The following is a 22,643-nucleotide window of genomic DNA, read 5'->3' as shown; positions in this document are numbered from 1 at the left end:
TTCTTAAGAGTATATTTGAAAAGTTTTCCAGGTGATTCTGACAGTTGAAAATCAAAGAATTGTACCCCCACATGCACACTCTGTACCCTCATTCCTCAAAAGTGAGTCACTTCTCTGCTTAATACTTGGTAACTCTGTGCAGTGGGGTAGCCAGACAACTTGAGGTGTAGCTAGTCTGAATTATGTGAATTATGAAGCATGTAGAAAATGAACACTGCATTTTGAAGAATTTACCCCTAAATGTTTCTTTATATTGGTTATATATTCAGTGGTGATATTTTATATCTACACTGAGTTATTTCACTGCTTTCTTATTTCAATGTGGCTACTAGAAAACATAAAGTGACATGTTTGGCTTGTGCTATGGCTCTATTGGACAGCTCTGGTGTTGTTGAAAGAGCATGGGAACTGTCATCTGAGAAGGTAGTTTCAGTGCTGGCTTTGCAACATGAAAACTGCATGGTGTTGGACAACACTTGAGCTCTCTGAGCCATAGGGTGGACACTATAAGGGGATAAGTATACTCAATTCAGAGGAATTGTGAGATATGGAGGTAATATAATCAAGCATCCAAATCGCGTTCAGAACCTGAGAGTTATTCTTACCCTGAGAAAAGGTCAAGGAGTCTTTGACCTCCTTCCTATGGAGTTGTATGAGAAAATATATACTTTTTATACATGCACCGCATGTCAGCAGGAACATATGGTGCCTTTCAAGCGGGAGTGTTCCCGGCATGAGTAGCAAGCTTGGGTAAAGGACAGCGGCAGCTGCTTTGACAGGCAGGGTCCTTCCGCCCGCCCGTGCTGTGTGCATCGCAGGCCCCCGCTGCTTACGGTCCCTCTGACGCTGGGCTTTTCAGCTGCTGGAATCTTAACCTTGACAAAAGCCCTGTGTCTCCTTTCATCTCGGAGCCCTTAGCCTATCTCCAGAAACTTCTCACTTTCAGAATTCTTTCATTGCTCTGTTAGGCCCCGGGCTGGGACCGCTTGTGTCTTAGGGTCTTTGTGCCCCGGACTTCACGGACGCCTGTCCCCTTCCCTGTGCGGGATCTGGAGCTGGTCTGCCCGCTGGGCACAGCCCTGAGTCCTCAGTGACCTCCGTGAGCTCCAAGGCTCCCAGGTCCTCCTCGGGGGCTCAGGTTTCCACTCCTCCACCTGCCCCAGTCTCTCTCCTTGGACTTCACGCCCGCCCGTATACTGTGATCTAGCCAACTTGGGTTACTTGAGAAATACGTGACCCCCCCATGTTTTCCTACCTGTGTACCATAGCTTATGCGATTTTTTTTCCCATGCTGAATGTCTAACCTCTGTTTCCTCGACGAGATAGACATTTCAAAAAGTCATTCCAGTCGACCCACCCTGATCTTCCTTGCTGAGCGATGTTCCTCTCCCAGGGTGTGCTTGCCGCGCTCCACATTCATCATCTGCTCGTCACTTTCAGACATTTATCCTGTGTGTGTGTGTGTGTGTGTGTGTCCATGTATCCGCTTGTCTTACCATTGCTATTAAATCAGTGTACTCTAAGCCTTAGGGTCTCATGTGGCCCTGTCTTTGAATGAAGCCACATTCAAAAGTCTCATCTAAAAACTAGGAAGAATTGAATTGTATTCCCAATATTTGCACATATCTCTATAAGGATATTTTAAAAAGGTCTAGTTCACAATCTATAAAAATACTATTTTCTCTCTTTCCCAATTTTCTTTGAGTATTTTTTTCATTGAAATCTTACTTGTCAACCCTCCCAAACTTTCTTTTAGAAACCTCAGTTTCATTGCTTTTCTCAGCCTAACCCTCTTATTTTTTAGCCCTTTGTGTAAATTTTACTTAAACAGGTTTGCTTGGGGGGGGGAAATATTGTCTGCTTCAACCATTACCTGATTTATCCCTAACAAAGAACAACTCTGACACTGATTCTTCATGAAAAATGTCTTTTCCTCTTATCATTCCGACCTGTGTCTAGATGTTGTCCCAGTTTTGTGTTACAAAGGCTGGGAATCAGCTGAGTAAAAGTAAATTCTCAGTAGACACTGGAATTGAAGAAAAATTCCTTATGAAGAGGGATGTATGGGGGAAATGCTGGGAATGCTGATAGAAAAAACTATGGTCACTATCATATTTCAATTTCTATTGGTCAAGGATTTTGTGGCCTTATTTATTTCACTATTGCATCTAATATGGAGACTTAAACTTACTAAACGCTCATTAAATATTTTCTAAATAAACTTGATGATTTACTAGATTTGTTTTGTTTTGTTTTTTAAATTTTTATTGTTGAAAGTATTACAGATGTCCCCTTTTTTCCCCATTGACCCCTTCCACCCTGCACCCACTCCCTGCCCCAGGCCTTCACCACACTATTGTCTGTGTCCAAGGGTTTTTTTAAGGACCATCTGGAAAGGCAGGTTCTGTTTTAGTTGTTACTCCCTAGCTATGACTATTTTTACATAACTTTTTGCCCTTAAAATTCATGGATATGTATTATTTTATGGATTCCAAAGAACATGTGGGATGAAAGGAAACTTAAAAATCCCACAGGATAGTAGTAATAGCCACACTGTCCTCCTCAAGCGAAAATGTGTGAAGTGAATCACCACAGCCCAAGTGCAGGCATGGGTTGTATTAGGAGAACCTCCACCATGACCTTGGCAGTCCTTATTTCTTAGTTTTAGAGTCGAAATGTACACAGTGCTTCTTTAGTTCTGTGATATTTCCATGGCCACTATTTTTCTGTGTTTTCCTAAAGATATAATATTCAGGAAAGAAACTTCAGGTTGGTATCTTTGATTACAGAAAAATATTTTTCTTAGTCCCTTTATATATTATTTCCCCCTTTTTCCTGTGGATTCCAGCCATTTTGAAGTTCATCATATTCTAGCAGAACTCCCACTTCTTTAGGCTATTAATTTGTGTGTAATTTCTGTCTCTCAGCTCTATTGTGAGCTTCAGGAGGGCAAGCATTCATTTACAAGTATTTATTGAGTATTAATAGATAATGAAGATACAAAGAGCTTATATTCTAGTTGGAGAGACATACATATGAACAAATTGCTGTGATCTAGTGAAATATGGCTGAAGATCACGTGCTAGGGGAGCAAGGAGCACAGAACAGCTGATTTCTTAGGGTGGGGCTTGGGAGTGGGGATACAATTCAGAAAGGCTCTAAAGAAAAAGGTAAAATGGAGCATAGTCTAAAAGGATCAATGAGAATTTGCCAACAAGCATGAAGAAGATCGTAGGAACAGGAAAATAGCTAACAGAGCAAAAAGTTACATAAAAACAAAATGTGGCACTCATAGCAAAAAGTTTTGTCTGGACATATTGAAGGTTTTTTTTTAAATCATCAAGGGAGTGAAATCATCACTTATGCATTAGAAAGACACATCTGGTTGCAAGATGGATACAAAGTGGGCCATATGGGGCAGGATGAGAGGAACTAATGGTCCTTGTGAGCAGGCCATTGCATCGTATTAGCTAAGTGACGATTTAAAAAGGTTGAAGTGCAGACAAAAAGAAGTGGGCCGTTTTAAGAAGTAGCTAAGAATTAGAATTGATGGACTGAAACAAAACGTGGAGGAAGGAAAGTTAAGGAAACTGAGAATTTTGGTTTAAGTTTGCTGGGAAAGCAGTGCTACCATTCAGTGAGATCCACAACATGTGAAGAATGTGTCGAGTACTGGATTTAGTGTTTGAATATTTAATTCTGAGATAATTTGGGGAAGTCTGTGTTGATTTCTGCGATAGGTCAGGCGATCAGGAGTGAGCTGTGGGTTGGAGGTGAAGATACAGGGTTAATGGTGTGTGGTGATGGATGGGGGAGTGGAAGAGGCCATCTGAAGAGGGGGGCTGCAGAACAGGAATAAGGATGGCACCCAGGGAACCACTGTAGTTAGTGGGGGTAGTTAGTGGGAAATTGGCAGAGAGAAAGGAACAGCAACAAAAACCATCTGGGGGAAAATAGAAAGGCAAGTGAAGCATCTCCAAAAAGATCCCATGGTGAACAGGACTATGTGCCATAGGACAGGCTAATAAAACACATAAAAACGATCCATTATACTTGGCCATTGGGATCAGTATGTTTGATTAGGTCTCACTCAGAACTAGAGTGGGACTGGGGTCAAAGAAATTAAGTGTCTTTGCTTCTATATGGCTGCTGTTGAGAGGAACTAGTGATGTATCACCGGCAGTTATCCTGGAATTTAATAGAACACATAACTCAAAAACATCCTGAGAGAGCTGTGCCCATCTCTAGATGCTCGGGGTCCAGGTTAGAGAACGTGTGCGTAGCAGCCACCCCCAGGAAGAAATGAGCACTGCAGGATCTGAGGACAGCCACCTAACATGGGGGGAGAGCGGTCAAAGAGAAAGGCCACATCCGCATTTGATGGAAGATGGGAACTTGGAGAAAATCGAGTTTTCCATGGGATATGTAGACTCCTTCCTTAAGAAGCCTTTATTATTCAGCTGTAGCCTGTCACACTGATATCAGTTAAAATGATAAAATCAGTTTGGTTTTGGGTGAAGCTTGAGTCCTCTGGACCATCACCACCTTTCATTTCCACATTGGCCAAGGCATCAGTGACGATTACTGTGAGTCCGGGAGCTTCCGAGGATGTCGTTTGTAATGAGAAAATTTAATTGGAAGTCAAAATGCAAAGAGATAAGAAATGAAGAAAAGCATGAAGATAGAAAGCATAGGTTACCATTCTGAGATATGTAAGTGGTGAAGGAAAGAGGGGAATTTGAGAAATTGAGTATATTCGTGGAAAGGGGCAAAGTCAGTGAGGAGTAAAGAAAGGATAACTGACCTCTTGTTAAGGTCAGAAAGAAAACATGATTTTAAGACCTCAGATGAAGGAATACATCTTAGACAGGAAGTGGGAGGCTTCCGTGTTACGTGGTTGTAGTCGGATCGTTTTGTTCATTTTGACTTAACAAGGAGAGCTGGCCACGATCCCAAATCCCCATGTCCTGGACCAGACAGATGCAAAAAATACAAGAGAAGAGCCACTGGAAGTGACGCAAACCTGCTGCACTGGCTTCAGTTTGCCCCACACCCCTGTGTAAGTGTGTTGTCCTGTGACTGCAGCAAGATGAGCTGAGAGATCTGCGTGGCGCGCTCTGCCCCTTAGGCTCGAGACCTCCCGGGACCCTGGCTGCGTGCCGGGAGAGGCGTGCCTTCTCCGCAGCCCCACTTCAGCCTCTGCTCGGTCTTTACGGCCTGCATGTGGGAAAAATAGTGCCATGAAACAAAAGTAGAATTCTCTCTGCTCCTCTATGCCAAGATGTGATTCCTAATGTAGTAGGACCCTGGGTGTCTGTGAGCACTGTGTTGTGCTAGTGACTCATTTTAAAGCTTTTCGGTGGAGTAAACATGGCAGGTGCATCTGGAAAAATTTGCACTTCTTCTGGATCTCTGGTTCTCAAGTTGCTGAGAGTGAAGGTAGGAGGGAGAGACCAAAGCCGTACAGGAGTGCTTTCAAGGGAAGAGAGAGTGAGTGACTAGATCTATGTGTGAGCTGGTGGAGCAGGGGATGTAAAAACTCTCAGGAGATTCTGGTAAACACCTGTCTTTGTTCTGATATTAAATCACTGCCCCACAGATGAGCAAGTAAGAACCACAGGAGTGATGCTGGAGCTTCTGATTTAAGAGTTGGCTCGGGTAGATGATAAAGTCCAGGAAGCGGGCTCCCTTGGTGAATGGAGGTGGAAATAAGTGGAGTAAAGGCCGGGAAAAGGTGAGGCTGGAAGGGTGGGCATGTCCACCACGGGGTGGCTGAGGCTTTGCATTTCTCCTTCCTCACCCACAGCACTTTCTCCAGCACCAACTACATGGCGTGTATTCAATAAATACTCTTCATAGACTGCACATTTCAGAAAAATGTATTACTTTTAATATCAATTATGTGAGCATGCAACATTGCTAAATACAAAAGTCATACAGCTCACAAATGACTTCAGAGACTGCCACTTTTAATTGAAGAACAATTTAGCGCCTGTCAAGATACCATAAATCACAGATCCTTTCCTGTTTCCACTTGATAACTCCACGTTTTCTCCCTATTTCTATCGGCATCACAAAGCATTGCTACCTGCAGGCAGTGACATTTCTTTACCCTTTCTGCCTCTCTGAAGAGAAGCAGCAGTATCCCTCAGCCTCTAAAATGCTGTGTTTCCACTGGGTCTGGGGAAGACTCGAGGATAGGGCACTGCCGTGCGCAGCTCGGGGGGTGTTGCCCCCAAATTGAAAGGTGCATGTTATCTATTGGTAAAAACATTTCAATGAATTTATGGTAACAAAATGCTGGCATAGGAGGCTTATAATCAATAAAAGGTAAATTTGATAAGTTCATACTTGTTGCAAATGAGTTGAAAAACTGCAATTGTCATATTTCTGGTTAAACAAAATGGGTAGCATGGGACATAAAAAAATACCTGAACCATGCTAACTTTATAGACTGCATGCCACAAAAATAACTTTTTGGAAGTATAACACAAAAAAATAAATGCTAAGTGAATATCTTTCTTTAAAAAGTACACTTTCCACGATTTAGACACATGTGTGCCATCATGCACGTAGGTCACCTTGAGGAAGACAGTTCTTTCTGGGACTCAGTTTCCTTCTCCAAAATGTAGAGGCTAAACCTGCCCATCTAAATATTCCCATCCAGAGATACATGCTGTGTTTTGGTTTTATGGCCTGTGCAGTAGAAAGCTCCTTCGAGACAGAGGTTCAAATCTTAATTTCATCATTTATTAGCCTCTTCAGCTTTGAAAAGTTATATTTTGTTGTGCCTTAATTTGCTAATCCGTGAAATGGGATAACACTACTTCTTTAATTGAATTGTTTGAGGATTAAACGGGCAGATATGCTCTGGGAAGTGATTAGCATGTTGGTTAATTAATGGGCATTCGCTGTGTATTATCAAACCAGTGCCTTTGTTTTCCACACTTTCCTTCTCTCCTTAAAAATTCAATTCCTTGAATATTATTGACTTGCAAGTAAAACATATGACAATAAGATCTGGAAGGTACTGTGAACTTTTGCTGAGCAACATTTGTAAAGATGTTTTGGAAAGTGGATTTTTATCTTTCATCTTGGGAATGCCTTGGGTTTGAATATGGCAGACAAAGTAGCAGTACGAGGTCAAAATAATTCAAAAGCTGCATATGACTTCGCAGTTTAGCACTAGTATATATTCAAAGACAGGCAGGACACCACATGCATTAATCATAGTGTATCACATGGGAATAGCAACCCTCCACGTATACTCAGCACTACTCCTAAACTTTACAAAACCACACGGAATCAGTGTGGAATCCCACACCTTGAGGGTGAAAAGCACTTAACCTAGAGTCACAAGAAAGCTATGAGGACAGTAGAGGAGGGTATCGAAAAGGGGATTTTATGGGTTGGGTGTTTTAAATGGACTACCAATGATTGTCTAAAAGGGCCTCAGGAATCTTTTCCCACTTGTAAGTCCACTCATAGGTAGATTTGTTTAAGTGAACATTTTGGACCCTAATGGTTTAGATAGTAGGAAGTACTCTAAAACTTAATTTTTCTTTTCTCTTTTCTGAGAGATTCACACATTAACATTTTTCCAGGAACCTATGACTGAGGACCAAACAATACCCATGCCCTTACCCCTCTCCTTTGAAGCGTACTGTAAAGGGAGGGGGGTGAGGGCAGACTTACCTTTCATCCCATTTGCACATTCAGAGGGGGCTGAGTTCCTGGTTTTTCCATATAGTTACCTGTTGAAATACTCCTTAGCCTGCTCCACAGGGGACTGTGCTAAGACCTCAAGGCCAGTTAAGTGGGCTCTTTATCGTAAAGGGTCTTCCTCATGAGGCAGTGGCAATGACTGGGTCCTTATTTATTACCACTGACAAATGACTTCATAATACTGACCCAGAGGGACAACACAGCTCACAGAAACTTGCCAAGTAAGAACCAAGATGCCAAAACACAGCTGAGGCCATCAACAGCATGAATGAGGATTTTGTTAGCTTCTAATGATGATGATGGTGATTTTATCAGAATGCAGTTCACACTAATTATTAGTAAAAGTTTACAAACATTAAAAAGTGCATAATAACATCTGGAGCTGATAGGGCTGACAAAGAAAGGACAAGAGAAACAACACGAGGGCTTTACGTTTGTGATTGGTGTTCACCTGGTTGCAATACCAATTGGTTGCAAGACCATTTTCTCCACTTTTTCATCACCCTCGAGATCAGCTGTTTTCCTAATTTAAATAGTAGCATACAACACTGAGAAATTTGATTCCAAAGAACAAAACATTTCCAGTTGTTCGTATTATCCTGTCTTCTCTTCCCCACCTTCCTAATTCTCCCAAATCCTCATAATTAAAGATAAAAATATTGGCTGGGCAAAGCTCTCCACTTGGAGATAAAACCAAGTTTGAAGATTGAATTCTGGTCTGTGCAGACACCGAACAAACTGAATTCAGGTAATATTCACATTAATGGATATTTCCAAATTCTGGCATCATAAAAGCAAAGGAGTCTTGATGAATCTGTTAGTCTTAATTCATTAGCAGTGAATCAAGGGGAAAGATTAAGTTTTAAAAATGTGTTCTATCCTGTGTACACCACCACACTACAGAGAAGAAAGAAGGCAGCCCTTTTAAAAATGAGTGGTATAAAAATTCACAGTAATGTACATTATTTTTGTTTTTCATGAGCAGTCAAAGAAGGGGGCAGTGCCGAGCATCTATATTGTACAATACAAAACAGTGTAAGTCACACAGCGGGAACACACGGACACATGATGCTAAAAACTGCTTTCTGGATGGTTCTCTTACTGGGTGAATACTTGGGCCAGAGATACTTAAACTCTGGGGATCAGCCAACCCTTTGCAATTGGACACAATTAAATCCTCTGACACTGAGGGGCCAGATGCTACAGGGACAATCATCACGAAGGTCGCTGCTACCCTCTACAAGCATCTAGTCATGTGGTCAAGTGCACGGATCCATACAAAATGACGTCCAGACACAAGCCACGCGACTTCAGCCATTGCTAAGGACAGTGGTGGAGAAAAGTGTGTCTGCAGCCAGAGCCTCTGCTCCCATGTCTAACATGACAGCGAGCAGGTTCCTGCCGTGCAGCACAGCCATTTCCTTTCTCCCCTTGTCCCTCGTGGGCACAAATGTATTCCAGCCAGGCCCGGAGACGTGAGACATGGCCGGGCTGAGGAAGATCAACGCGGGGCGTTAGCTTTCGGGTTTGGCTGCTTCGCCTTCAGCTGCCCCGCTCTGTTCTGTCGAGCTCCGCGGTGCATCATCTTCACCTCCTGTAAGAGCGGAGAGCACACGGCAAAGTCAAAACCGGGCACGTCGCTGGCGATTTAGGAGTAGGCCAGAAGTCTGAAGTCCTCATAAAGTGTCCTGTCTTGTTAATTACCATCAAGAAAATAGCTTAAGTGGGTTAGCTAATTCTGGTTCTGTGACCTTGGGACAGTGAGGCTGAAAAAATAAGTGGACTTTCCCAGTAGTTAGTGAGCATGTGTGCTTCTGATAAATAATTGGGAAATCTCACGCCCAGGCTCTGGCACTCATGTTTAAAAGGTCTATGGGTGGCAGAAATCACAAGTGGCGAGCAACAAGTTTCCCTTTTTATCATGACTTTATTTTAGGAATTTTTTAAACAATGCATTTTACATTATTTATAGCATTTGATAACCCCAGCTGATTTCTCAGAGGTTTAATTAGTTTATATTAAAAGCAACAGTGGAAGATGAAAGGACATTATGCCAGCTGGTCAGTCCCTTGTCACACAGTAATAATAACTCTGGCCTGCCCTTAGCACACACAGAATTCCAATAAAACCACCCTCATAACTGCACCCTCTGCAGCAATTCCAGCTAGTGACACACAAACACTGAAATTGAACTATACTTTCTCTCCATATAGGTCATTTTATCTGAGGCCAAGCTGTAGGCAATCCTTGATTCAAAGATTCATATATTTGCATGTGTCAGTTCATTACTAAGCAACCAATATGGCTTAGTGAACAAAATATTTGAGGATGTTGCAATCATGTAAATTATAAGTGTTAAGAGTTTGTTACCATAATTCAAATGGTTAGAGGGAAGTGGGCTGACCCATTCTTTAAATGGAAATGTTGAAAGTGATTTCTCCTTTTAACAAGTACACGCAAAACATCTCACCATATAACATACTTTAGGGAAATTAAAATAGTTGTTCTACATTAAAAAAATTCTGTACTAAAAGGGTCCCAAGGGGACCAGGCATTATATATCATTCTCATACACTACTTTCATTGTTGAAGCAATGACTAGGCTCCCATGATGGGCTGATGTCCTGTATCTAAGATGTGTAGATTCGCAAGCAACAAGAACTTGGCAAATAGGAGAAGCTCTCGGTAACCAAAGAAATGAAGTCAGATTAGGGAAGGAGTGAGAGTGGAATATTTAAAGATGAAATTGCTGCATAAATACAAGATGAGGAATTTGAGTCCCGGGGAGCTTGGGACTTCCTAGGTGACTTTTATAGGGACTTTCCGGGGACAGTTCTCAGGGTTTAGCATAATGCTACAAGCTGGCTCAATAGATGATTGTTAAGTCAAGGTAAACATGGGACAGCAATATTGTTAAGTATAAACTAAAATGAAGCTGAAACACTCAGGAATTACCAAGGAAGTCCCTCCCAATTCTCAGCTAGTGACATTTTGTCATACAGTTGTCATCGTTGCAGAGCATTTGAGTGGGAAACCCTGTAAAGAGAAGTCATTGGAAATGGAGTGGGAGTAAGAGCTCAGTCCCTGACTTTTATCCTGCATTAGACTATCACTCCATAGGCTACTATTGAAGATGGTCTGCCATGCCTTAATCCTACTTAGTGAAATGCTGAAATCGTTCTATGTTCATAGAGAAATATGTGTCAAACAACTCACCTGTCTTGTTGATATCAAGACCTGCTAATTTCAAGGCTAATTCATTGCTGTTGCCACTTGCAGAGGAAACCAGGATATCATGTATTGCATTTCTTCTACCTGTTCTTCCCGAAGCAATAAAATCTGCATATGTAGTTTCCACATCAGTCATTGCTAACAAATATCCACATAGCAGGGACTGAAAAAACAGAGAAATTAGCAGGTAAATATGTTGGTCAGTGGTAAACATTTCACCAAGACCCTTGTTAAATTATGGCCATTAAATATGAATGTGAAATAATTATCTTGCTTACATGTCCTCAAAGCAAGCGATGCTTTGATTCTTGATCAAGGGTCAGGGAATGTTTTTGTAAAGGGCCTGATAGAAAATACTTTAGGCTTTGAGGAACATATGGTCTCTGTCCCAGCTACTCAACTCTGTGGCTGTCGTGCAAAAGCAGTCGAAGATAATATGCTAAACAAATATAATATGAACTGTGTTTACAAAAGTAGACCTAGGGCCAGATTTGGCATGCATGCCATAGGCAGTGGCCACCTGGTTGAGGTCATAAAATTCTCTAATTGCATTTTAGTCGGCCTTCAACTCCAGAGAGGCGAACTTGAGTTCAGTTGCATACCAAGGTGAGGAGGTAGGTGGAAGTGGTCCATACTAGAGGTAAGAAGTAAGCAAGTGCCTCGTCTGCAGAAAGTCTAAGAACAATAATGAAACTGAAATCCAGTTTTCTTTTCATCATCAGCACCCACCAGCAATTCTAAACAATGTCAGGGATCAAATGCTGCCCCCAGTGAAGGACAGCTCCCGCGTGGCCCTTTTCAGAAGCCATTGCTTGACAGGAATAACAATCTTTCTTGACTGAAGCTTTGAAATAAAATCTCAGATTTACAAAAGGAGTCAAAGTAAACTTTCCTGAACAAGCCTAGTGATACAAAGCCTTCATTAAAGACATAATAAAGAAAAATATTTTCAAAGTAAAATATGAGACGTGTATTAAAGTACACCAAATGCAAATCTTTAATTTCTTTTTCTATGTTTAAATGTATGTCCTTCCTTGGAGGTCAAAACAGGGATGGATACTAAGATGAAAAAATGATCTATTGGGTTAACTTCTTTAAACAGCTTTAAGACTACACAATTTCTCTCATTCCTAAACGTGCCAGCTACATTTTACTATAGTTTAAGATTAAAAAGAGCGTTAATCAAGAGAAAGGAATCTTTACAAAACATTAGATGTATGGAGGAAGCTAAAATAGTAGACCCCGTACGCCATGGACACGCACCCTGTCACTCTGAAATAACCTGATGCCGAAACAACTGCAATTGAGGTTGGCAGCTCGCCCCTGAGGCTGTTCTTCCCCCAGTGCACAAGGAGGGAGCTGCTAATTCAACCTGCTGCAGAAAGATTTTTACATTCTCTTCTTGAAGAGGACGCTGAAGCGGGAAAGAGGGAGGAACAGTCTAATACAAATTTCGAAATAGGAAGTATGTGTATACTACATGCTTCACTGAGACTGTGTTATGGAGGACATCGGTTTCCATTCCCTCGACTCGACTCACCATTCTTTTTTGTGGGAATGTGACTTAATAATGGTGGTTATAATTTTATTTAAAGTTTCACAGTGCTCCTCAGAAGATCCCGGGTTTAGCCCTGGTTGTGCCACCGGATCACGGAGTGACTGTTGGAAAATCACTCGACCTCCTGGCCCTTCATTGTCTAATGAGTGAAGTGGGACAGCTGGATGGCATGATCGTTAGTTACCCTTCACCGGAAGGCGTAAAAGCAATGATCAAACTGTCTCACTTCTAAAATCTTGAACTTGGAAATTCCCTTCTCTGGCTGTAACTACTTATTCTTTTCATTTTCCTCTTACTCTCTCTAAAAATATCTTTATTGTTGAGTGTATTACAGGTGTCCCCCCTTTTTTCCCCTTGCCCCCCACCACCCGGTTCCTGCCCCTCCCCAGGCCTTCACTGCACCATTGTCTGTGTCCATGGGTTACCCATACATGCATACAAGTTCTTTGGTTAATCTCCACCCCCTTCCCTCTGAGAATCCTCAATCTGTTCCATGTTTCCATGCCTCTGGTTCTATTTTATTCATTAGTTTGTGTTCATTAAATTCCACATATAAGTGAGGTCATGAATCAGGTCACATCTTTAATTCTTTTTTTTTCTTTAATCCTTACCTGAGGATTTTTTTTCCATTGCTTTTCAGAGAGTGGAAGGGGGGAGGGGAGAGAAACATCAATGTGAGAGACACATCGACTGGTTGCCTCCTGCACTCGCCCCAGCTGGGGCTGAGCCTGCAACCGAGGTACATGCCCTTGGCTGGAATCAAACCGGGGACCAAGTCCACAGGCCGATGCTCTAACCACTGAGCGAAACCAGCCAGGACATCTTTAATTCTTTTAACCCTTTTTATTTTTGTTTCCTCTAGGTCCAGGCTGGATCAGTTGCCCACCCTTTCATGTAGCTTCTAATTAGCATCAAGAAGTCCCTCTGGCCTTGGCTAGGAGGCTCAGTTTTTGGAATGTCCTCCGGTACACCAAAAGGCGGTGGGTTCGCTCCCCTGTTGGGGTACATTTGGGAGGCAACCTATTGATGTTTCTCTCTTACATTGATGTTTCTCTCTTACATTGATGTTTCTCTCTCTCTCTCTCCTCCCTTGCTCGCTCTCTACAAAGTAATAAAAACATATCCTCAGGTGAGGATTATAAAAAAAAGTCCCCATGATCTACTGTGATGTCGACCTTCCTTCACCTCACCTGGGAAAACAGCACGGCTCCCTTCCTCTGATCTTATTACCGGGTGGCTAGTGTTACCAGAAAAAGGCACAAAATTGTGCCAATTGGCTCAACTAGAAATTCGTGACACTATTATTAGTATACGCTCCGAGATGTTGGGAAATTCCTTTGTTCACCTCTAGTTGACTCTTCCGTATGCTTTTCTCATGGGGAGGATTCCAAGCCCTTTTCTGTCCGCACAACCAGACACTACCTGCCCTAAGAGATGACTTGGGTCTTCCTTTTCTGAGAAGACACAGGACAACTGTTGCAAGTTCTCTTAAATCTCTTCCTCTCTCCAGCAAATTTCCCTGTGATCACCAGTGTTTCCTAGAGGAGCTCACTTTTCTTTCGGAGGCATGCTGCCGATTCTACTTCCTACCACCTCACGTAGGACCTTGCTCCCTCCATTTTTTCCCCTCCCATAATTTGATTCCTTTGTCTCCTCTGGATTTCTCCCTTGAGTTTATAAGCATGTTCAAGTCCTCTTTAAAAAACTGAACCAACCATTCACACAAATACCCTTTCCTCCACCCCCACTCCTCTGCACTGACTAATCTTTTTCCTTCCTTAAACTTCTCAGAAGGGTTCAGCTATTTTTATTTTCACTTTCTTTGAACAAGCCTTTAGAATTTTTGTATTTCATTGGCTTTGATAGTATGCTTTATGGAGACTACTTTCTTATAGATCACTGCCATGATCTTCATTAACGCTAATTAACAGCTTCATGTTAATGTTTCTTGAGAGTGCCCATCCTCTCTGAGCTCTCTGCAGTGCATGAGGTGCCAGCTGCATCCTAGCTGGAACTCCCCCTAGGACATGCAGCAAGTTATCGAGGCCCGTTTATTATTATGGGATCAGACCTCTGTATTTGAATCTAGACTTTCTATTAACTCGGTATGCTGTGTCTAATCTCTCTGTACTCAGTTCTTCATCTATAAATAGTGATGAATAGACTTAGTAGTCAAGGTGGCTATGAGGATTTACTTGGATTATGGATCTAAAGAGGCTAACACTATGGCACGTACATGAGCGTCCCAGCAAAGCAGCAGTGTGACTGACACTGTGTAGGACTTTCCCAGGTTGTGTCACACCTGACAGGCATTTGGGTTATGACCCTTTTTACCTTAATTCTTGTCTGAAAACTTCATGTGACCACTGATGGGTGTTACTAGGAAACACCAATGTGATAATCATTTGGGGTCTGCTGAGACATTTAGGAGTCTTCCATATAGACCCGATGAGCAGATCTCAAGCCACCAGCTTGCAAAAGTGTCATCAGAAAGGCTTCATTCAAGAGCACCAAATCCTCAATTACTAATTCTTACTTTCATCCCTGTATTAACATTAGTTATACAAAAAACTAATGTATTTGCTGTGGGAGTTCTTTTTATTCTTTAATTTGATATTCAGTAATTTTTTTCTGCATTGACAGAGTCCCTCCCCCGCACAAAACTGTTCTTTCCCACCCCTCTCCATACCTAGTTCCTGGCTATTGTTATTTTGAAGTCATCAGTGTAGCCAGTCCTAAGTATGTAAACGTTAACCTACAGGTTGGAGCCCTTGTCATGCAGTTGCAAGGTAATGGATCTTGTAGCCCATCTGAATTTCCCCTACTTTTAATCTCATAAATTTTATTGTCCTCCTAGTAAGATGAATTATCTATTAAAATTACATTTTCAACATAAAAAAATTAAGAGGCTAACACAATGTTTGGCACATGGTCGGGAGGTGCTGATAAAAATACTAGCTGGCACTTTCTTAGCTTCCACTGTATTTTACTACCCTGGTTCCATCCTATTTGTATTCTACACAGATCTCTCTTCCCACAGTCACCTGTTGAAATAGGGCACATTTCGTGGGAATTAAGGGGCAATCCTTGACCTTCCTTTCTTTCCTGACTTGAATAACTCATCTAATCCCAAGGCTTGCCGTTCCTCACTAATGTTAACGCAAAGGGGTGGCTTCTCACACATCAGGGAAACTGAAGGCTAGGCATCTCCACTGGGTTTTGCACAAGCATTGCAGAGTCAGTAAAGCGAAACAAGACAACGGCACCACACACCAATAGAGAGAACGGGCCTCGTGGATACATTACGTTGGGGCATCTTTTTACTCATTTCTCTCACTTGATATCTATGCCTGATCACTTACCCAGGTCATGTTGGTTTTCATTTGTTGACAGTTATATTTGTTTCTTGTGAAAGATAGGAAAAGCCCTTACAAGGATCATTGCTATCCAGAAGGAATCCACTTTTGCTGCTTTAACTTCAACCACTCAACTGGATAGAGTGAAAGGTAATAACTGCGACTGGGAGAAGAGCTAATTCCTGTAGACATCCCTTCCCTTAGGCACTTAGGAAATATATTTGCTAGACTTTAATTTTAAACCTTTAAGGGAACATAGAAACTAAGTACCGGGCATTCAATGATGGTAGCTATTATAATGATCATTATAATAATATTCATTATTGTAGGAGTAGTAGTTAATTTTTATTGCACTTTCTTCCCCCAGGCAGTAGACTGATTTTTCAGTAAAAAGAACAATAACTGACAAATAGCATGTGTAGAAACATGAGAATAAAGGAAGAACACAATTACATTTTTAAATAAAATACATAGATGCTGCGAACTCTATATTTTTTCTCTCTCCATGATTATAGTTTTTTTAGTGAATTCCATTTATGTGTTAAAAAAAATAGTTCTTTTACATGCATGGCAGCTATGTTTTTTTGTTTTTTTTTCCAGTTAAATATATAGACACAGCTCTTCAATTACACCAAATACACCGCTGTTTAATGACCTGGAGTTTTGCTTAGAAATTCTGGGGAAATTGTTGCCAAATGACGTTTCCTGACAGTCACCAAAAAATGACAAAAGTCATAAAAATCCTAATGTCAGCAACTGGTAGAGGCTTAATAGCGAAGTAATTAGCACACAGCCTGGCTTGATAAGAATAAACAAATTGAAATAAAACCCGGACACTTTACCAAAAGTGGGCTTTGCGTCTTCGCTAGAGTTTCCTCGTTTATGTTGCTATAATTAGAATTTTCTAGACGTGACAAAATGGGAGTATTAGATATAAACAAGATAACATGCCATTTTTTTTGTATCCAGTTTTGCAAAAGAGCTGATTGTACTAATGTTCAAAGTCTGATTAGAGAGGGGAAGGATACTTTATTAGTTAAGTACTGTGTTATTTCAAGGTAGATTAAAATGTAAAGCATAAAGCTCTAAGTATTGATATCCAAAAATCTAGTCAAACCCATGACTAAGAAAGAAGCTTGCTCTTTCCTTCCCCCTTCTGAAAAGAGCCTGCCTTTCTCTCTCTTTCACAAGAGGAGCGGCACCCTGCTATTCTAAATATTCCTCCTTTGTGTAATGGCTTTCTACCCTGAGATTCATGCTTCGTGCTGGTCTTTTCGTTGTTTATGCCCTTTACCTTATTAAGTATCGTATACACAAGTTATTCGAGAAAATAAACCCGAAGATTCCACTCTAGTAGAATTTACAGATTTAGCTAGATTGCCGGAGGCTGGGAAAAGCATGTACTTACGTCTCCTATATTACAGGAATCGAAGCGTTCTACATAGACGTAGCCTGGAAGAAGCTGGGCCCACGGAGCTAAGATGATTTTTATAGTGACATTGAGTCATGAGCCAAATGGTGACCGGATGACATGCTAATTTTACTCCTGTAAATGGGGACACATGAAATGAGAGGCACCGACTTGGAAGAAAGAATGGAGAGAATGCCATCAGTGTGCACTGGAGACTTCTTTCTTTCTAATATGAATGATGTAACTTAAGTTTAAAAGAGGAGAATTCTTCCCATCACATTATCACAAAAGCAGTTATTTAACTTCTTAATCGTTACTTTATGAAATTGTGGGAAGTATTAAAAGCCCTTGAGTAAATCACTATGTGCTTAGAGCTTGGTCTATATTCGTTTTTCTGAAGTGTTTTGGTCTCAGATTTTCATTACACTCTCAAAAATTATTAACTCCAGGGAGCTTCTGTTTTTGTGGTTATATCTGCCAAAACTAAATAGAAATAAATATTAATTACTTAAAAATATAATGAACCATTAAATGTTTCCATAAATGTTTTTAATGAAACAAAATATATTTTCCAAAGCAAAAATAAAATGCTACAAGAATGACATTGTTTTAAATTTTGCAATTCTCTGGCTTAAATTTGCAAATGTCTGGCTTAATAAAAGACATCTGGCTTCTCATATCTGCTTCTGCGATTAGTCTGTCTCAATCTGTTGTTTTAGTTGACGTATGTGAAGAAAATCTGGCCTCACACAGATTTTTTAGTTGGAAAAGTGAGGAGAATTGTAATAGCCTTTTGGGATAATTGTGGATTTTTAAAAACTTTGCATGTGGAATCTAAAACCTTATTATGCTTTCCAGATTGTTTTATTAAAACCTATTGTACACCAACACTTTAAATGGAACTTTTGCCTATGCAGATTTTTAAAAATGTCAGGCATTGGTCATGTGGTAAATATTGGTTTCCCTGGTTATATAGAATTTCCAAATTCTATCATATTTCATTATACAATATTACATTTGCTAGTGTAGCCACCTATCTCATCAAAAAAGTCCTTCAGAATTGGGAAACTGACAAGTTCCCGGGAACAGATAATAAGTTTTCCAAAATCGTAATTTCTGTCTGAAAGCTCAAATTTTATCACCCGCAGCAGATACAGTTGGATTTTGCATCCCTCGAAGTGACAAAGTCACTTTGTTCATTTTCAAGAAAATCTGCCAAATACCCAAATTTGAGAAACCATAGTTTGCCTGTCATTTGTTTTTTCAAGTAAAAATGGTGATGCAGGGAAAAGGTGCTCGTTCTGCCTCAGTGCGGCCAGTCCCAGCGCTTTCTGAGACAGCCGTGCCCTGTGGCACCTGGCACAAGTGCCTCATCACACAGAATATTAAAAAGGCCCGTACTTACAGGTCGAGATTTGACAGAATGATTATTTATTCTTAGGTGGATCTTGCACTTAAAAAGTATGAACTGTGAGTGTGAAGTTAATACCAGGAGGAGAGTACCAGGGTTGCGAGTAGAGTTTGGTGCCACTGACTTGACCGGTGCTGAGGTGCCAGCATTTGCCCACATGCTTTGGTACCAGTGGTGCAAATGCCAGACAAGCAAACAAGGCAGATAGCATTAGGATTGTTATAAAAATTATTTTGAACTTGGGAACCTATTGAAAGTATCTCAGGGAAGGACTGAAAGGGCTTAGGGGACATGCAGGAATCCAGCGACCAAAGTTTGAGAACCATCCATGCCCACAGTAAGAGGAAGCTATCTGATGAGCACTGTAGACTAGAGAAGGAAACCCTTTTGTAAAGAAGTTATGCAAATAATTCCTAGAATATTCTGGAAGTATCAGCTGATCTAGTTACATGCTAAGTATTATCTTTTTCTATTTTCTTTTGCTGTATAAGGATATTACTTGTATGATTCAATCTTAAAAACAATCTGGCCACGGCTGGGTGGCACAGTTGGTTGGAGCATCATCCCAGACACTAAAAAGGTTGCAGGTTCAGTTCTCTCTCAGGGCACAACCCTAGGTTGTGGGTTTGATCCCCGGTTGGGAGAGGAAGGGAGGCAACCGATTGAGGTTTCTCTCTCTCCACCCCCCTCCTTCCCTCCCTCCCTCCCTTCCTCTTTCTCTAAAATCAATAAACATATCCCCAGGTGCCGATTAAAAAATAAAAGTAAAAAATAACAAAATCTAGTAGCTTATTTCCAAAAACAGCTTCTTAATCTCACAAATCAGAAGGCTTCAAACTAAGCCTCATGACCAGGGCAGGGTTCTGGGACTTGATGCTACTTCAGTTCCCTTTTCCCTTGAATTGGTGTCATCTAGCCACACTTCAGAGCGAATGGCAGCAGAGAAAAAAATCAACCACAGCGGGTTCCTTTGGAAATGTCCACAGCAGTCTCCCCTGCTAAGGCATAGTCACCGTTCCTGCACCAGACCACGCTCTCCAGCACCACCTGGTATAACGGGCCAGAGGAGTTTGGGTCCTGTCCTATCAAAACCACACTTAAAAAAGGTGATGTCCCATACTGAGTTGTATCACAGAGATATGCCAACATCTATGAACTAGACTAGGTCAAGCCAAATTGTGTGTTTTTTCATTCTAGTCCCAAAGCATTGCCCGTTTTTAATCACAAAATATTGCTAGAATAAAACATACCCAATATGAGAAAAAACAGACTGTCTTTTAATGGTTTTCACAATAAGTTTTTGACAAATACTTTTAGAGATAATATCCCATCTCCTTAGTTGGGGGATGGTCTTCACCTCTTCCCTGATTGTCACTGTGCAATAAAAGTTCTCATTCACAAAAGTTCCAATATTTGATACTAATGAAGATTCCTCTCAGTTTTCTTCCTACTCATCAGTTTGTTTCTGGTGTGATAATTGTGGCACTTACACACACACACACACACATCCTTTTTTGACACGGGCACACTTTCACATTGTTCTGTAAACTCATTACCTAGTTAATTCTATTATTACTTAACTTCTCAGAAACTTTCGTTAGCCAAGATTCAAATCCTGTTTTTCCTTTCCGGAACGCTTAGCAAATCAAACCTTTAGAATGAGAAACCAAAGCCTATACATTTTGCGAAGCCAGAGGCGCAGGCTGTCTCCCTTGAGGAAATCTCTTCGCTGTCTGCTTAGGCAACAACGGGCGACCTGAAAGCTCCTCACAAATCCCTTTGCTCGTTTCCAGCCGACCTCTTCCCGCAGCTAACAACAGCACATCTTTATGTTCTGTGCTGCTGCAGTCTTTTAAAAGTGTTTTCCACTACAGCATGCTTTCGCTCTTCTGTATCAGTTTCAGATGAACAGCACAGTGGTTAGATAACCATGTACTTTACAGAGCCCCCCCCCCCGGTATTTTAAGCACCCACCTGGCACCGTGCACAGTTATTACGATGTGAGGGACTGAATTCCCTCTGCTGCACTGTGTCCCTGCGGCTGTTCTGCAGCTGCCAATCTGTACGTCTCAATCCCTGCACCTTGTTCAGTTTTATTTATATTTCACTAACTCTTCGCAGAAAATCTTGCCTACTGACTATGGAGGAGATCAAGGTCATCCTACATAAATGGCCTCAATTCCTCTCTCTTATCACATCAAAAGTTGTCCCCTCTTTATTGAAGATCCTTTTGCCCAATGGTGACGCCTGATAGTGCTCGATTCCATCTTCTCGCCCGTTACTGGTCTTCAGTTCTGCCTTGTGCTCCCCCAATGCTTATAAAAGTGCTTCCATTTCCCTGTTGTGAAAGAATTCCTCCTTTTAACTCTGTAGGTTCTTTAATACACTCACCTGTTTTGTTTTCTTTTACTGCCAGACTTACAGGAATAGAGGTGGATGCGGATTGTCTTCTGCTTCCTCTACGTTGCTTTACTTTTAATGCCTTTGCCATTTGACTTTCATTGCTATCAATTTACTGTTATTGTTTTCCCGAAGAGAGGAAAGACTATTACACATTAATCACAAAATTCAATAGGCCTATCACATGAATCGTCTGTATCGATTGCACACAGCATTTCACATTGTTACTCCTCTCTCCTTTAAATATTTTTCTCCCTTGGCCGCCGCAGATACTGTACTTTGGGTTCCCCCATAATCTCATATTTCTCCACTTCCCTCTTAAAGACTCTTTATTCCGTTTTCTGTTCTTTATGGTCTGTTTGGCGATCACATTTACCCCAATATCCTTAAGTGCCACTTGTGTATATGTGACTACCAAGTCTATACATTTGGGGCTGACAGTTTGATAATTTTTACTGCCTATTGGCTATTCCCCCGTCAATGTCCCTGGACACTCCCACTGAGTAAGTTCAGAGTGAATTTCGTGCCCCCCCCCTCGCACTGTTCGCAGGCCTCCCTGCAGGCAGGGCGCCCCGTTTCTGGGCGCCTGTGTGGAAGTCAGGCTAGCCTTCACTACCCCTCCCGCTCGCCCCCCGCATGCGACCCTTGCTTAGTCTTCATTTCCGTGACTTTTCTGGTCATCACCTTCGTCATCTTTCTTGACTGTTGCAATTGCAGGCTAATTGCTCACTTATCTAAACCTATTCTTCTCCGATTTATCCTAATAATAATAATAATAATAATAACTTTAGTTCAGTGTTTATTTGATTTGCCACCATGCAAGGATTATTTTCATGTTACTTTAATAGGGATACATTATGTTTTTCTTGAAATCTGGCTCCTGCATTTTTGAGGCCTGCAGTGCTTGGACAGGATTTTGTGTGCTGTTTTTATATCTACAAAAAGTTTTTCATAGATCTGTTTTTATATCTTACTAAAAATCCTTATTGATGAGTACATTTGTCAAGGTTATACCATTGCAATAGTAAAAGGCTGAGAAAGTAGGTTTCCTTATACTTAGTTCCATTTTCCTGTCTCATAAGACTTTTAATAGAAGGAGATGAACTATAATCATTTCTACTAATACACATTTTCATCTGTATATTCTTAATTATAACAGATGATTTAAAAAAATAAGACCAACCTAAAGCACTCTAGAATTCCAGGTAATTTATTCCTATTTTCACTTTATTAAGGGCTACCTCTTTTTAAGTTTTTTACAAAATATATGACTAAAGTAGCAAATTACTGCATGGAATGATTTGTTCTGTCCTCTTGTTATGGCTTTTTACATCACTTATTTATTATTGCAAAGGGTTTATAAATCATGTATTGGCTACTCTTTGCAGCATCCCTGCTGAGACAGTCAATTAGCTGAAGAAGTACCGAGGGCTGGCAAGTGACAAGTGATATGACTTGTACATTACAGATGAAGAAACTAAAGCAGAGAGAGGTTAATCGGCTGGACCGTGTCTTACACAGTCAGTGGTAGTGCTGATGTCAGACGGGGAA

General features: G+C 41.1%; 1 protein-coding gene across 2 annotated transcripts in view; it reads right to left on the bottom strand.

Moving 5' to 3' along the window:
• Positions 1-5,867: 5,867 nt before the first annotated feature.
• Positions 5,868-22,643, bottom strand: part of PKIA (cAMP-dependent protein kinase inhibitor alpha) — a 59,333-nt gene continuing 42,557 nt past the window's right edge. Inside the window, exons 3-5 of one of the 2 annotated variants that reach the window (XM_081116285.1) lie at positions 17,279-17,416; positions 10,942-11,119; positions 5,868-9,319 (exon numbers count right to left, since the gene is read on the bottom strand). In XM_081116285.1, coding sequence (XP_080972411.1) covers positions 9,240-9,319; positions 10,942-11,092 — 231 coding nt within the window. In that variant the 5' untranslated portion in view covers positions 11,093-11,119; positions 17,279-17,416 and the 3' untranslated portion in view covers positions 5,868-9,239. The remainder of the gene's footprint in view (positions 9,320-10,941; positions 11,120-17,278; positions 17,417-22,643) is intronic. The other variant, XM_081116284.1, reaches the window with a different exon arrangement.

The sequence above is a fragment of the Miniopterus schreibersii genome, assembly GCF_964146895.1.
Source record: "Miniopterus schreibersii genome assembly, chromosome: 17".
NCBI lineage: Eukaryota > Metazoa > Chordata > Mammalia > Chiroptera > Miniopteridae > Miniopterus > Miniopterus schreibersii.
The sequence above is the reverse complement of the archived record's forward strand: the minus strand, read 5'-3'. Positions and strand labels throughout refer to the sequence as shown.